This window comes from Lampetra fluviatilis, chromosome 13 (assembly GCF_964198595.1).
Source record: "Lampetra fluviatilis chromosome 13, kcLamFluv1.1, whole genome shotgun sequence".
In the NCBI taxonomy this organism is placed as follows: Eukaryota; Metazoa; Chordata; class Hyperoartia; order Petromyzontiformes; family Petromyzontidae; genus Lampetra; species Lampetra fluviatilis.
Genome location: NC_136287.1, coordinates 1352944 through 1369514, shown reverse-complemented (window position 1 = coordinate 1369514; position 16571 = coordinate 1352944). Strand labels below are relative to the sequence as shown.

General features: G+C 51.5%; 2 protein-coding genes across 3 annotated transcripts; both read left to right on the top strand.

Moving 5' to 3' along the window:
* Nucleotides 1-46: 46 nt before the first annotated feature.
* Nucleotides 47-3534, top strand: LYRM7 (LYR motif containing 7). Its single transcript, XM_078861859.1, has 5 exons — nt 47-139; nt 864-936; nt 1688-1758; nt 1845-1926; nt 2664-3534. The coding sequence occupies exons 1-5, from the start codon at nt 122-124 to the stop codon at nt 2732-2734; spliced, it is 315 nt and encodes a 104-aa protein (XP_078717985.1). The 5' UTR covers nt 47-121; the 3' UTR covers nt 2735-3534.
* Nucleotides 3535-5139: 1605 nt separating this feature from the next.
* On the top strand, nt 5140-14751 carry LOC144935393 (CDC42 small effector protein 2-A-like). Of its 2 annotated transcripts, none has more exons than XM_078861983.1 (5): nt 5140-5538; nt 11091-11203; nt 11515-11625; nt 11988-12146; nt 12530-14751. In XM_078861983.1, the coding sequence occupies exons 2-4, from the start codon at nt 11150-11152 to the stop codon at nt 12084-12086; spliced, it is 264 nt and encodes an 87-aa protein (XP_078718109.1). In that variant the 5' UTR covers nt 5140-5538; nt 11091-11149; the 3' UTR covers nt 12087-12146; nt 12530-14751. The 2 variants fall into 2 exon arrangements, with proteins under 2 accessions (XP_078718109.1, XP_078718110.1); XM_078861984.1 differs by having other exon boundaries at nt 12527-14751.
* The last annotated feature ends 1820 nt before the right edge of the window (nt 14752-16571 follow it).

The window sequence follows — 16571 nt, the reverse complement described above, 5'->3', positions numbered from 1 at the left end:
TGCGATGGTACGGCTCACGTTGGCGTGACGTCATGTCCCCCCTCCGCGAAATGTAAGCACATGACGTCATATTTCGCGAGTTGGGAGCACGTGGGAGGAGCAGGAGACGCGAGACGTACGCATGGCGGCCAGGGCACAGGTGACCCGCGTCTCCCCTCGCTCCCCTCGCTCCCCGCGGGGTCCCCCCGTGTTCCCCCGTGTCTCCCGCGGGGTGGGACCCGCTCGCTGGGTCCCGTGTAGATCCCCGAGACCACCACCCGCCTTGATGGGGGTGCAGTGGGCGCTCAGTGATGGGTGGACAAGGTCGCGGGGTCGCGCGAACGATGGAGCTCACGTGGGGAGTTGGTGATGGGGGTGATGTTGGTGGTGGACGCATCTGACAATTATTTCCGTCACTTCACCCATAACACCTGGGTCTGTGCAGTGACATCCTGCCTGCAGCGAGCCTTCCACGCTGCACGTGACAGCTTAAGCATTGCACCTAGCCCGGCACAAAACGTGCATGGTAACGTCACCGTTGATGATTGGGTGGGGGGTGATAACGATCACTGGAGCAGTAGTTAGCGCACTGCGCTACGCACTTTTACACTTGAGTTCGCTACCAGACCGCGGTTAACATCAGTGGCGAGACTTATCTGAAACAAGTCCTGTGCCTCCACTAGTTCTGCTCAGCCTGAAATGAGTACCTTGTACGGACTGTGTACACATCAGCACTGAGGGTGGGGCAGAGGGGCCCTTGTCACACTCGTGCACCGTGCGTGCCTTCATAGGTGCTCGCCAACAGCACCTGGCCCCAACAGCGCGTGTCACTAAATGTGGTGGGGGGGGCATCTTTGTCTGTCTACCCCCGGCCCCCCCCCAAGGTGTTGTCCCTCTTCCGCGCCCTGCACAAGACGCGGAGGCGCGTGTTCCAGGACGACGCGGCGAGCCTGGATGGTAGGTGGTGGCAGTGTGCAGCCAGCCACCACTGGAACCATCCACTGCTGGATGAGCCCCCCCCTCCTTCCCCACGGCTTTGCGGGTCGTCTTTGGAGGTTATCTGAAACATACTTCACCAGGCGAGGAGCTTACACGTGACAACAACATAGCGGTAGAGAACTTTATTTTGCTGCAGCCCCCCCACCCCATCCCCTGCTGCCCACAACGAATCCCCGAAGCAAACCTGTAACACGAGTTGTGCACTGAGGACGTAGGCGGTCGTTCATCCTCTCGCTATCCGGACTCAAATCTGCTTGGCTGGTGAGATCTAACGAGAACCAGGTGCATTCTGGATCATTTGGTCCTCGGCGGTGACATTTTTTAGGGGCGAGGTATCTTCGTCTGACAACCGCATGATCAGCCATGCTCAATCCACTGCTGGTTAAAGGCAGGGATATCACCACTCCAACGTCTTGACCGTCATGGTAATCGTTAGTGCATTGAAACTGGCAAAAGGCTAGACAATCATTGGTTTGTTATGAATTTCATTCGCTATGGATAGGAGAGCTGTGATCTTATACATTTACTGAACATCTGTGAAAAAGAGTTTTATAGCTTATTGGATTTCTCCAGTAGTCAGATTATTTTTTTCTTCATAAGCATCGTCACAGGATTGGGAGAGATGGCCACGACTTGGATTGATCATACCTCATGATGATGAAACATTGCCGCTTCACCTGCGCGTGCGTCATCATCTCTCTCGTTGAAGCCGTACGGAAAATGATCAACGTGGAATTTGAGAAGAACCGGCAGGAGTTGTCACCCGACAAGATCACCGAGGTGAGGATGGAACCCGTCGCATTGAAGGGGGAGCTGTCGGTGACCCCGTGGCCCTATGAGCTGACCTCTGACCTACGCTTTTACAGCTGCTCAAGTTTGGCAGCGACGTGGAACTGGTTCTGAGGACGTCTGTGGTGCAAGCAGAGGTCATGGAGTCCGGGGCCCTGCGTGAGCTCCTCACAATCACGCCAAGGCCAACACACAGTCACCATCACACCGACACCATTACACCGAGACCATTACATTGACGAGCCAACACGCTGACACACCGTCACTCCAAAACCATCACACCAACACCATTACACCGACACCATTACACCGATATGCCAACACGCTGACACACCATCACACCGTCACACCATCACACCGACACCATTACACCGACACCATTACACCGACACCATTACACCGATATGCCAACACGCTGACACACCATCACACCGTCACACCATCACAACCGACACCATTACATTGACAAGCCAACACGCTGATACACCATCACACGGAAACCATCACACTGACACTATTACATCGACAACCCAACACGCTGACACAATGACACCATCATACCGACACCATACCGACACCATTACCCTGACACACAGTCACAAGGACACACCGATAGAGCATCACACCATCACACAAACACATGGACACAGCGACACACCGTCACACTGACACACTCACACAGCAACACACCATCATCACCGGCAAAGCCGCCATCACTATCAGCAGTGCCACCATCACAACACCTGTAGTGCCGATTCAACGACCATCAGCATCGCGAGCAGGGGGTTACTTTCAGTGGGTGCTGGGTTCATGAACGTTAAGGCCATTCCATCATTCCTGTGCTGTGCTGTACTGAGTGGATTGCCGCTCACTCACTCTTCTTGTCCACCTTCCAGGCATCAACCCATCCAAGGAGCACTTGGAGGAGGGCCCTCCGCCCGCCGGGGGCATTCCTAGGTGCTGTTAACAAGAGCTCGTCACTGGCACCTGCCCCCCTCCCCCACTCCGTCATCTACTCTGCAATGGCCCCGCAGGACCCCCCGAGGGCACCCCAAGGGTCCCCCGAGTGTCCCACCGAGGGCTCGCAGGAACCGCCACGCTGAGACCCATCGTCGGGTCCCAAGAGCTAAGCAGGGTTGAGCTTAGATAGTGCCTGGATAGGTAATGACCACCATGCACATGGGTTTGCAATAGGCTGCTGCAGATGTACGGAAAGATCCATTATTGTATTTTACTTCTATGCCCCCCATCCCCCCCGCCGCCTCCGACAACCTGCACTGACCAGCATGGTGAAGTATGGCCGAACAACCCCCCGCGCACAACCTGCACGGTGCGGGAGGCCCTCGTTCAGCAGTGCATCGACAAAAGGGGCTCTGCATTGTTACATTGTTACTGCAAGCATGCACTGGCTTGCCATTCCGGCTTTTCTCAGAATCTTGGGAATACCAGCGCTCTGGACTCCGGACTAAACAAGAGGGCGTGTGACGACACGTTTGCCTGGATTTTGCTCGTCGTTTCAGGCCTGATTTCATGACCGAACTATTCCCCCCGTACAGCCAAATCTTCAGAAACGATATAGGGGCTCATCATTCATCAGTAGGATAATTGGTGGAAACTTCCTCTCTCTTCACCAATACTTGAATTGGGACCCCTCCCCCCGCCCCCACGTTTAAAAGACAAGGCAGCCCGCGTTCTCCTGCCCGCCCTACGACTGTCGATGTTGTCGCTTTGTCCACCAATAAAGAGCGATCCGCGATGCGCCTGCACCTTGCCGTGGATTATTTGTTGACGTTTCATGTGCCCCGTGTCGATAACGCCGCACGCCGACCTGTCGGCCTTCATAGGTGCTTCTCTTAATTCTGTTAAGGCTTTACGGGGGGATATTTGTCTTTTGTGTCTGTACGGGATTGTGTTTGGGCGTAGGTGCTGGCCACCCACCCCTCTCGTGTGTGCCGTGCCAGCAGCCTTCATAGGTGCTACTCGCTAACAGCACTTGCCCCAACAGTCTGTTCATGCTGGGCTGGGGGGGGGGGGTGCAGGAGGGTTGGGAGGAATTGGGGGCTATTTTGCTTTGGTGCTCCCGAGCACGGAGGGGTACTCTGTGGTGTTTCGCAGCAGTGATACACGGCCCGGCATGTGTTAATTAGTGCGGTCCAAAGGCCCGTGTGACACCAAGCGGCCAGGAACAAACAGTACGGCACTGTCAGAGTTGCGTGTTGAACCTCGAGCAATCGGCTGTTCGTTGCTGGTAGCTTGCACATCACATGGGCCTCTGTTGCAATCGAGAGGCGTTGCATGCCTTTCTTGAGCAAGGTTATTGCAGTTCAGTGCGAGCTTGAGACTGCGGTGGAAGGGAATTGTGAAGAAGAGGAGAGGTGTTTGCACACAAGCCACGGTAATTCACATGCGTGGCAATTACAGCGTTGGCCAATTAAGGAAACTGGCGTTAAAGCAGATGAGACGCAGGCAGAGATGGATTACATCCTGCAAGCGATGACGTATGATCGTGCTGTTCACATAATTTGGGTTCAAATTAAAACGTTCTCACGTGGCCTTGTTATATATGGCAGGGCGAAGGTTGGTTTGGTGCGTATAACCTAAGTGTAGGTTACTTTTGACTTAACTTTTGTGACTGCAGGAATTCATATTCTTTGGTTCTTTCGGTAATGTCACGTAGATAGAAAAATTATAAAAAAAATATGAAGTGAATACAAATTTTAAATAATACTAATAAAATAGAAACACTAATGTAGCCTCCTGGTGCTTACTCAGAGTGAGTCTATAATGTAGACTGTAGCCTGGTTATTAAGTTTGGTGAGCGTACTAGCAGTCTATAATGTAGACTGTAGCCTGGTTATTAAGCTGGGTGAGCGTATTGGCAGTCTATAATGTAGACTGTAGCCTGGTTATTAAGCTGGGTGAGCGTATTGGCAGTCTATAATGTAGACTGTAGCCTGGTTATTAAGTTTGGTTAGTGTACTGGCAGTCTATAATTTAGACTGTAGCCTGGTTATTAAGTTTGGTGAGTGTACTGGCAGTCTATAATGTAGACTGTAGCCTGGTTATTAAGCTGGGTGAGTGTACTGGCTATAATGTAGACTGTAGCCTGGTTATTAAGCTGAGTGAGTGTACTGGCAGTCTATAATTTAGACTGTTGCCTGGTTATTAACCTGAGCGAGTGTTCTGGCAGTCTATAATGTAGACTTATTATTGGTTATTTCAGTAATTAAACTAAATGTTATGTGGGGGGGGGTACAGAGTCCGCACGTCAATCAACGGGGCGCGCGCACGCCCGAGAGTGGGGGGAGCAAATATTTATTTATTTGTTGGCCCCGCCCACGTGTGACGTCACTTCCGCTGTCGATTCAAACGCGGAGGAAGCGTGGCCCTGTGGGTTGGGCCGGGCTGAACATCGAGTGGTCGCAGCGTCTCGGACTCGACGCCCACGAGCCCGCGACTCCTTCGCTCGCCACCGATTCTGGGCCTCGGAGTAACTAAAGGCGGAGTCGTTTCGGGGTCTTTTTTAAACATTTATTTCTGGGGCCGAGCGAGGACTTTTTAAGCGCAATCGAACAAGAGGTCATCCAAACGGGGAGAGATCCGCGCCGGGGATAGACGAGAACTTCCCTTGCACCAGGGCTGGGCTGGAACATCTGCAGCCGGAACGTCGGGGGGTTGTTCCAACCCAGAAGCCGGCGGCGGCGGCGGAGGAGGAGGAGGAGGCAGGAGGAGACGTCGGCGCGGCTCGTGAGGACACGGGGACCGGGAGAGGTGAGACACGGGGGGGGGACATCCACGTGGAACGGGGTGTGAGACAGGAGACGCCGTGGGACAGAGACACGCAGGGCCTGACCAAAGACAGGAGACACGGGGAAGATGCTGAGGCAGTGGACCCCAGGTTCTGTGTGTAAACATTGAGGGGATTGCTGTTTGCTCTTTAAATACAGCAGCGCCTGACCTATGAGCAAATCAACCGGAATGTGTCCGATCTCATCTCGGAAGCTGAGCAGGGCTTGACCCTGAACAGTGCTTGTGGATGGGCGACAACCACCATGCACAACACGTTGCTATAGGCTGCTGCAAAATCAATGTGTTGTACTGTACCTCTACGCTGCCGCGCCTTTGCTCTCGCCGCCACCTCCAACCCGTATTGACCGGTTTGGTGAAGTATGGTCAAACAACCCCCCCCCCAAACATGACCTGCATGCTTGTTGTGTCGAATGCCTTCATCCAGAAGTGTATTGGCAAAGGGGCTGTACGCTGTATATGTACACTGCACATTGTTGTTTAAATAAGAAACGTGGAGTTGGTAAAACCTTCACTGCGGTGAAATCGCACGGCACATGACGCACCGGGGGGAAGTGTAGGAGAGTGGGAAGGTTGGTGTACAGCGTTCATTTTAGTTATTTCTTAAGCATTTCGTCCAGCAATGGATTGGTCATGGATGAGGATGATGACGAAGATGCGAATGTAATGGGTTAAAGGCGAGTCGAAGCCTTCCTATGACTTGAGCGTGGTAACGACTCGACAAGGGATTGGGTGGGGTGGTGGGAAGCGGTGGTGTGGTAGGTGGTGGTGTGGTAGGTGGTGGTGGTGGTGTGGTAGGTGGTGGTGGTGTGGTAGGTGGTGGTGGTGTGGTAGGTGGTGTGGTAGTGTGGTAGACGGTGGTGGGGTTGTAGATGGTGGTAGTATGGTGGATTGGTGGGGTGGTAGATGGTGGTGTGAGAGGTGGTGGTATGGTAGTTGGTGTACGTGGTGGTGTGGTAGACGGTTGTCTGGTAGATGGTGGTGGGTGGGGTGGTGTGGTGGTAGATGGTGGTGGTGTGTTGGTGGTGTGGTGGGGTGGTAGATGGTGGTGGTGTGGTAGTTGGTGGGGTGGTGGTAGTGTTGTAAGTGGTGGTGTGGTAGGTGGTGTTGTGAAAGATGGTGGTGTTGTAGGTGGTGGTGTGGTGGTGTGTTAGTTGGTGGTGGGGTGGGGTGGTAGATGGTGGTGTTTGGTGGTGTGGTAGGTGGTGGAGGCGTTTGGTTGGTTCATTGGTTGTGGTGTTTGTTGAACCCTGCCGTTTGGTGAGGCTATATGGTTTATGTGCGGGGTTTATTTAGTGTGTGTTTCCTGGGGTGTGTATTTGGTTTTTACAGTATTGTAGTGTCTGACGTGTGTTTCCTGGTGTATTGGGTCGTGTGTGCTGTTTGGTTTATGTGTTGTGCGTTTTGTGTGTGGCGTCTGGTGTTTACTGGGTGTGGTGTCTAATAAGTGTGTGTGGTGTAGTATGTAATTTAAACGTTGCGTGTGTTACCTCGTACGGGTGTGTGTCTGATGTGTATGTGGTGTTTGGTGTGTGTGCGTGGTGTGATACCTGATATATGCGCCGTGCCTATGTGTGTGTGTGCGTGCTCGTGCCAGCTGTGAGTGGCGTGGCGTCTGTTCTCTTCAGAACACACCCCTGCTGCAGTACCATTCTGCATTGTTCCCCATGTCAATCAGTCAGCCCCCCATCCACCTATTCAGCCCAATATCCATTCAGCAAGTACACCACTCACCCAGCCAACCAACCACTCGCCCAGCCCACCATTCAGCCAGCTCACAAGCCAGCCAGCCTATTACCAAGCCAGCCAGCCCACAGCCAGCAATCCATCCCTGTAAAAATGTTATCTTAGTACCTTCCCTATCAGTGTGGGCACCTTCCCTCCCACTTCCTGTTGCTGCGACTGCTGCTGCCACATGCAATTTCACTATCGCTGAGTCCAGCAAACGGCTGCAGACCACTCATCTCGAAATCCCAATTGGTTCATTTTGTGAGTGGTGAAGCCATGGCCCGCAATTTAATTTCACATGGTCAGCATCTACATGAGGCCTACTGCTTGGAAACGATCCTCAGACCAATCGGTCACAAATGAGGCAGCGTCGCTGAACTCTGACCAAGAATCCTGGGCTCAGGGTCATGGGATGGAGAGGGGCTATCTGTCATCATATCCCAGCCTTGCGGGAAACATACATCCCGTGGCCCAAATGTGGCCCGTGACTTCATTTCACATGGCCCGTGGCCAGACAAGGTCTACAACTTCTAAACAGCCCGCAAATTATATTTACCCATCACTGCAAGCATCTTGGCAGCACTAATCGGGTACTAGAGGGGGGAATACTTTCAACCTGGGAACGACACTATTTGTAATATTAATGACATGCTCAGTTACTTGTCACTGTTGTTTGACCCACCAAAGGTATTTAAAAGCCCTGTTCGGCCATCAGTGAAGAAACGGATCCTCACGTCTGTTTCACTGCCTCTTCTCCTTGACAAGAAGTGGGGTCTAGATCAGTCGATTGCTCAAAAGGTCAGTTGGCTGTGCATGACTCCTTCTCTCTTGCTCAGCATCTTCCCCCAGTTCGCGTAGCAGGGTTGGCGTGGGCCATGGTGCCAAAAATGAAAAGGGCCCCACCCTGTCCCAATTTCCAATCCTCTTCGTAGCCCAGTGTCCGGGCCTCTCCGACCACCATGCCCCGTTGCAGTCACACTGCTTGCACAATCGATAGCTATGCTGCTGTAGAGACTGAACGCGATAGAAGTCTTAGTTTGGCTATACGAGCCACTTAAACGAACGCTAAACACGAAGGGAACATTACTCTTGTTCGATTAGCCCGGCGCCCGGTGACCTCCAGGCCGTGGGCCTCGGTGCAATTTCATTGCCTGCACACTCGACAGCTACGCCACTGTTTCGCCACATTCCCACCACTACCAGCACCACGACTGCCACCACCACCACCACCATGATCTCGCTGCTGCTGAGTTTTGTTGCCACGGCAGCGGGGGACTGCGGTTTTTGGGGCGCGTCCCGCGTAGAGAAAGTCGCTCGCCCACGCATCTGGTTTTTTTTCCGTGAAACACTGTTACTGACTACAGGCCCAAAGGCCCACAAACGTTACTCGGCCTGCAACAAACATGATAATTAACGTTGTAATCGATAAGATTTGACACGTTTCTTGTGCTGAGCAAGATTTTTATTATAAGAGCTTGGGGGCACGGGGGGGGGAAGAGACAATGAGAAAGGGAGTCCAAAGTGGAGCAGTGCGAGGGAAGAAGCAAAAAATTAAACCGTAAAAACAAAGTTTTTCACTAAATCCTTTATATGCGTGGCGGCTAGAGTCCTCTCGTCCTCTGGCTTGAGATGGCTGCCACCTATGGGTCAGATGATTGCCTGCCACCATTAAGCAATTGGTAATTAAATATAATTTATTTTTTCCTAAAAAGTGTAAAATTTTGGAAAAAAAATTTCACGAAAATAAATTGTCACGCACAACGAGTCTGTGTGCAAAATGTCAGCTCGATTGTATCACGGGAAGTGGGTTAAAAAACGACCGAAAGATTTGCACGGTCGTAAGCGCGCAAGCAAGCAAGTGAACTTAATATAAAGGATTTAAAAAGAGAAGTGAGGTGACCTGCAGTGTTGGTGAGTGAGTGAGTGGGTGAGTGAGTGTGTGTGTGGGGAGTGGTAGTGTAGTGATTAGCGCTACGCTGCGCTATGAACCTGGCGACCCGGGTTCGATTCCCGCTCACGGCCAACACCAATGACTATAATTTGAACCGGTCTTGGGCCTCCCCTAGGTCGACTCGGCCTGAAATGAGTACCTGGTGCGGTGTGTAAACATCGCCACTGGGGAGACAAAGGCGGTCGGGCGTGGTGCTGGCCACCCACCCCCTCACTAACAGCACTTGCCCCTACAGTCTGTTAAGGCTATACGGGGGATCTTTGTCTTTGAATGAGTGAGTGTGTGAGTTTGTGAGTGAGTGAGTGGTTGAGTGTTTTTTTGACATGCGGTGTGGTGTTGGTTTGAACACAGAAATGTTAAGATAAAACAGTTGGGCAGACCGAGTTTTCAACATGGGTGAAGAAATAAACGAGTGAAGTTCACGGGGACCAGTAACCATGGGAGTAGCGATGACGTGCTTACCAGAATGGGAGAAGTAGAGCCGTTTATTCAAGACACGAGGTCACGGGGAGGTCACGGGCAGTCGCTGGCGGTCAGTGGGTACCCGTGGCCCTGCTGTGGCATGTGTGCCAGGGAAGGTTTCTTGAACTTAAATGGTTAAAGAAGTGTGCTTTAGTCATAGGGTACTAAGGAGAGGTGATGGCATGCAGGCCATTACCAGCTAAACTCAGGCGAGTCGTGTAACCTGTTTTACCACAATTAAACGGAATAAGGGTGATTACAACTTGCCGTTTTTTTAGTTGTAAGGGTGATTCAAACTTACCGTTTTCGAGTTGTGTAATGCTAATTAAATTAGCTTTACACGATGAGGTGGCCGAGGTGCAGTGTGGCCCTGACTTCATAAACCGACTACAAATACAACCCAAATTGACAACAACAAAACTGCCAGGCTGGTTGAAAAAAATAACACGCCTTTGTGTGTGGGGGGAGTGGTGGCGTGGTGCTGGCCACCCACCCCCTTGTGTGCCGTGCCGGCCTTCATAGGTGCTCGCTAACATAAATTGTTCAAGGCTACACGGGGGATTTTTTTCTTTGTCGTCATGTGTAGGCTCGGCTGCCTTCGCTGGGTCATGAAGCCCGCTTGCCCAGCCACCATATTCCCAGCCACCGCATTGCCACGCAGCTTCTGTTTAGCTGGATAGAGGGTGCTAAACAGGCACGGGCTAGAGAGGAGATGGGCTTATGCAGTACAGGGATATGTGAATCTGAGTGGACTTAACTGATGAATGGTACCAGTGCTTTCAAGATTGGCTTCTGTGAAGGAGGCTTGTAAATGACACTACTGGGCAGTTGGAGGTAGGTGGAGCGCCAGGCAGCAAAAACACAGCGAGTATGCAAAGTAGGCAGCACAGGTGATGCATCCGTCAGTCATCCCAGTCAGTTAACTCATGGTACCAGAGTTTGCTTCATGACCTCTTGCCAGGTGAGCCTTCAACACTTTACTTGGTCTCAAGGTACACCTAGCCTGGCACGAGCGCTGTAGTGATGTCACCGCGTCTTGGTGGCAAAGGCGGGTTGTTGATTGTGTGTGATGGCACGTGTAGTGGTTAGCGCGCTGCACTATGAACCTGGCGACCAAAGTTCGATTCACTCTCACAGTCAACACCAGTGACGATTATCTGAACCGGTCCTGGGCCTCCCCTAGGTCGACTCAGCCTCGAATTAGTACCTAGTGTGGTGTGTAAACATCACCACTGAGGAGACAAAGGCGGCCGGGAATGGTCTATGCCGTGCCGGCCTTCATAGGTGCTCGCTAACAGCACTTGCCCTAAGTCTGTTCAGGCTATACGGGGGATCTTTGTATTTAATGGAATATGTACGTGTGCATGGACGCTAGGTGACACGTGGTATACCCGTGACCCAGCGTGACGGAGTCGGCGTTGGTTCCTGGTGGAGATGAGCGAGTTCTGGATCTCGCTCGGATGCTGCGTGGCCGAGCAGCCTCAGCCCGTGAGTCCCGCCCCCCCCCACCGCCACTTCATCCACCCTCCTCTTGCGGCCGTCCGCCATCACAACAACATCATCGTGCCCTCATTGTCACCATCTTCATCATCATACCCTTCATCATTACGCCAACTTCATCACGACCTCGTCATCACACAACGCGACGATTCATTTATTTAAAATCTATTCTTATGCGAGGTGGCTTCCGTGTGGCTTGGAGATCAGATACGCCGTAGCCGAGTTCCTGGGTTCGAATCCGGGTTACAGCCACCCCAACTGCAGCGATTGATCCGCCGCGTCCTTTAACCCCTGCGCAGACGCGAAGGAGGCGAATCGACAGGAGCATGATCGGAGAACCGACCAACTTCGTGCACACGACGCACGTCGGCTCGGGGGAAATGTTCAACGGAGGCAACAACACGAACCTGGTATGCATGTACGAGTCGCTCAAGTGCGCACGTGCTGGGCAGGGCCAGCATCTAATGCTCCTGGATCTCCCTCTACTATGCGTAATGGAGGTCACATGAAGGGATTTCAGACGTAGTTCCGAGATACCCCTTCCTCGGGCCATTCTTGAGCACGAAGAAGGGTCTCACTGCTCTGAGATTTCCGAATGGATTCTTCGTCCCCTAACACGACGCTGTGATCGTGCGATTAAAAACCGCTGGGGGGATTTTCTGTTTTATTGTCTTTGAAAGTTTCCCCTCATCCCTTGTCCTCGCCCTCAACAACCCAGGCCCCCCCCCGTCCTCCCCCTGCTGATCACCTCGTGCCAACCTCTGACCCACAGATGCAGCACCAGATGCAGTCCAAGGGGGGCTACGGGAGGAGCTTGCGGGAGTCAGGGGGGGGCGCCTCCCGACACCTGGTGGACACCACAGCCGGATAGCACATGAGCGGGTGTGGGGTGGGGGTGTGGGGGGGGTGTGGGAGAGGTGCCAAAACCAAGGTGGGTGGTGTATGCCCGTGAATGCAAGTCAAGTGTCCCTCATTCTTCGGTCCTGTAAATAGACATTGTCTCTAGGCGCCTCGTGTCAACATCACAACGCTTTGCTTCGAACTGCTGACCACCTCGCAGCTCAATGCATGCGAGCCAATAACCCTTGCCCCCAAAGCGGTGAAACCACAGCGGGCAGGCGTGTGCTCTCAGCAGAAGCCGGCTCAACCTCGCTCTCTCAGCGGCGCTTGTCTCGACGACTCGGGCAAACGTTTTGCAATACCGCCAGCTGCGTGCCAAGGCAGTGTCCCTCCAGTTGCGTCACAGAGTGACCTCATATGTCGTCATGTCTCATTGCAATCGGTGGTTAATTGAAACTCTGTTTATTTCAGCAGGTCCGGATCTTCGTGACTCCCGGGCTCGGTGTAACGTCGCGACTCGCGGGAGACGACTCTTGTTCAAGCAGCCGCCATCGCTGACGCGAGGGGTGCGGGGAAAACTTTAGCAATGTTCTCCCTTGTGGTGGGACGAGCCACATGATGCGTTAACACTTAGATGATGTTCCTGTTCCTTTTTCTCGGTCACTTGTAAAGTATAAAGAGGGCTGTGTTTGATAGGGGAGCTTTACGAGGGGTGGGTTGGGGGGGGGGGTTAGGGAGACCGACACAGAATACAACGTAAAGCTCTGTTTATGGGCGGGAGAACCCTGCGGCTCCTGAAGAAGCCTGACTCAAAAATCAAAACATCAAAACATTCCAAATCGAGACCAAATGGTGCCCTGGTTCCGCCTCCAAACCATTGTTGTTGTGTTTTTTTTTATATACATGTAGAGTTAAACATTTAGATATTTTAACGCCGCGATAAAGTTTTGTCAGCTCGCTAATCCACGTGCACAATTTAGAGAGGCCCAGCTGGACTGGGTAGCCACTTTTGCTCCCTGGCGGAGATTCATCGCCCCTGAACCACACGGCAGGATCGCACTTACACAGCTCGGCCGAGCTTCTCCATGCACGGTTTTGTCGCATCACAATGGTGGCGTTAGTGACTGGGTAACTGGCTACGGTTTCTTCCACAGGTTTTTTTATTGGACTGTTGTGCCACGGGTGTGGGTGTGGGCGGCTGCATTTTTGCGTCGCTTGATTTAGAGCTCGAATTAAATCATCTCGGCCCACCGCACGCCGTCGTTCCTCCGGTTGACTCGGCGGAGGTGGAGTTGCTGCTCACAGGTTTCACGGTGTCTGTCGCTTTTTTTGTTTACGACCATCTGGGTGGTGGAAGGCCGAGAAATGTAGCTTGCACAATAACAGTTTTGCATCAAAATGTTTTGCAATTATGGCACGGTAAGGGGGTGGGGGGGGGTATGTCAGGCGTCGGATGAATAAATGTGCATTGTCTTCCGCTCAATGCACCGAATGTTTTTAAGCAGACACCTGCTCTGTTCGACGGCAATGGTTTATAAATTATAAGTTACGTTAATTAAAACGGGACCACTTAAATTTAAATCTGGGTTTTGTCGAATATTGTTTATTGGAGCATTCACTTCATGAGGATCGTGGCAGCGGCTGTCAAACTATGTTCGCGATGGGAATGATGTAGCGATGGACGCATGTACATTACGCGATGATGGTGGCCATCACACGCTTGCTAACCCTACCGATTACTTAACCTGTTTTACTGCATACTGATTTTTAGAACGAATCATACTACATATTCTTTGGGTCTTTCGGTAAAGCCACGTAGATAGAAGAAAAATAATAATAAATATGACGTTTCGATCGCAACACAAGCAATCGTCATCAGATGAAAAAATATAGCGGGAGAGCTGCTGAGGCAGGATGTTATATCGGTTTGAGATGGGTGTAGCCCAAGGGTAAGTGGGCGGGGCTAGAGATGGAATTTGCGTGTAAATGTAAGATCGTAGAGCTGATGTACCTCCACGACTACGAAGCTGTGGAGGTGGCCATTGTATTGTGAGAGATTGTGTCAATCTGTTAATATAAGATTAGCATGTCAGTGTAAGAAAACCGGGCGCCACCGAAGCTGTGGAGATGGCCATAAACTTTGAGCAGCTCTCCCGCTATGTTTTTTTCACCTGATGACGATTGCTTGTGTTTCGTTCGAAACGTCGTGATACTTTTTTATATCTACGTGGCTTTACCGAAAGACCCAAAGAATATGAATTCCTGCAGTCACGAAAGCTTTAAGTCAAGATTCATACCACAGTAAACATTTAGTGATTCCGTGTTAGCGGTGGTGCACAATACCACTGTGTAAACCTTTTGAGTGTAAGAGTTTTGACGCAGTTTCTGCTCTCAAAAAACTGCGATTAATGGGTTTGCATATTGGTGACTTATTGCTCATATTTGTGGTGTTAGCAAGTATGTGATGGTTCTACATTGATGATGATGACCGTGGTAGTAATGATGGTGACCGTGGTGCTTACGCGTTGATGATAAGTTGAGTGGCAATTAATTGATGGTGGCCATGTTAATGATGTGAGACCATGTTCCCATTTCCTTTTGCACTGATGTCGCCCTGGAAGCTGCGCTTGCGTAAGGCTCGTTAAATTAAGGCCGTGCGCGAACGCACTCATCAACGTTCATTAAATCTATTAAACAACAAATCCCGTCTGCTTGTGTTTCGGTGGTGAATCGGCGCGACTTGCAGTAACAATGCAAACTTTATTGATCAAAATCGATACTTCAAATACGTGACTTGTATAATATGAAAAGACTGTACAGTACATGTGTCGTGAGTTCAACTGAGTCGCAGACGTACTCTTTGGAGGCAACACATGTATTGACACCAACACAAAGGGGTAACTGCACCTTCACCAGTTAACAACCTGTGGTGGTGGACCACCAGGCTAACTGCACTAGACACACTGGGAGTAGCGACAACGGCCAGGACCCCAGCTACGCCGAGCGTGGTGCCACTCAGCGCTCTGACTCGGCGCTCCCCGAGCCCCTCTGGGGCCGGCACTACACCCACACACACACGGGGTGTCCGCGATGTGAGGACATCGCACGCCGTGCCTCTCCAGGGCCGGCGTTACACAGTGACGTCCACGATGTCACGACATGCAAATGTTACTCGGCTCATGGGTCGAGAAAACCTGAGACGCAACACAGGAGGTCAACAAACAAACAAAACAAAATATTTGCTTCTTTAAGTTGTGACCCCCCAAATCGGGACAATTCTTTAAGTCACTGGAAGAGTGAATTGTTGCTCCGGTTTAGTAACCGGTCGCTGTGGTTAAGGTCAAGAGGTCACCGATGCGGACGTCACCACCACACCTCGCGATCGCTTCCCCGGTGGCTGTGTTCAGTGTCTCGCTTCCCCACCCAATTTCCCCAAGAGGATGTCAAATCGAACTCTGCCACGAGGAGTGAGACCCGATAACGGCTATGCCTTGACCCTGTTAAGAGAATGCCTTCATCATCATACGTGAATTAAATGCCTTAAGTGCATTGAGTTTTGACTGATGTATATTCCTGACGGGGCTTGCTTCACACCTGGACATACTTCTCAAGTTGTACAGTTCCAGTACTGAAATAAAGTTCAACACAGCAATACCCCGAGCAGATCTCGGTGCAAATCAATTCCTGCCATCCAAACACCGATGCCAATTAAGGCAGATGAGTGGGGATCCTACTCCCACCTCGCAATTTGATTGCTACTATTCAGGGGTCACTCGAATGCAAGTGTTCTTCAGGGGGGGGGGGGGGGGTTGATACATCAATGTGAGGCACGCCACATTTGAGACTATTGGGGTTGACAGCACGACGATGATGATGGGGGTGTTTTCACTATTTGAGTATTGTCTGGGACCGCACTTCAGGGGCTGCACTAAGGTCCGCCAGTGCAATGAAGAACGCTGCTCTCATGAATGCAATAACCGAGTATTTTTTTCTGTGTTGTGATACATTTCCATGTATTCCTTTACCTGAGAATGCCTCGCTGAGGTTCAAGGCAATTCCATGAGAGTGCTTCTACATTGGGAAGTTTGGCAAATTCCATGAAGTACAGTTGTGTACTGTGTTCAGCTCCGTGTGGGAAGAGACCTGAGAGCCAGCAGGAACCCTCCGCGTAAGAAGGGGAAGCACATTTCCGCACAGATAGATTCAATAATCCATTTCCAATACTGCCATCTCCTAGCTGCTTTCCATCAAAATCAAGAGAAGTTTATTTAGTTTCACAAGGTGAGGCCACGGTAATCTCGTTAGCAAGAGTAAATTGGGTAATAGCGATTACAGAAGAAAAACAACAGCTGAGCCTACTAGATCTGATGCGGCTACACCAACTTGTCTGTGGTCTTGTGGAAAGCGACCCACTGTGACCTCACCTTGACCCAGCATTGTGCAGGGCAGCCATCTTGGCCTCACCCTGACCAAGATGGCGGCGGCCACTGCCCCCCCTACCACCTTCCCTTACCAA

Excerpts from the sequence above, each read along its gene's own strand:
- LYRM7 (XM_078861859.1), top strand. Across the intron at positions 937-1,687 it reads CGACGCGGCGAGCCTGGATG|CCGTACGGAAAATGATCAAC; the intron begins GTAGGTGGTGGC and ends CTCTCGTTGAAG. Across the intron at positions 1,759-1,844 it reads CACCCGACAAGATCACCGAG|CTGCTCAAGTTTGGCAGCGA; the intron begins GTGAGGATGGAA and ends ACGCTTTTACAG.
- LOC144935393 (XM_078861983.1), top strand. The coding sequence starts at position 11,150 with ATGAGCGAGTTCTGGATCTCGCTCGGATGCTGCGTGGCCGAGCAGCCT. Across the intron at positions 11,204-11,514 it reads TGGCCGAGCAGCCTCAGCCC|ACGCGAAGGAGGCGAATCGA; the intron begins GTGAGTCCCGCC and ends ACCCCTGCGCAG. Across the intron at positions 11,626-11,987 it reads GAGGCAACAACACGAACCTG|ATGCAGCACCAGATGCAGTC; the intron begins GTATGCATGTAC and ends TCTGACCCACAG.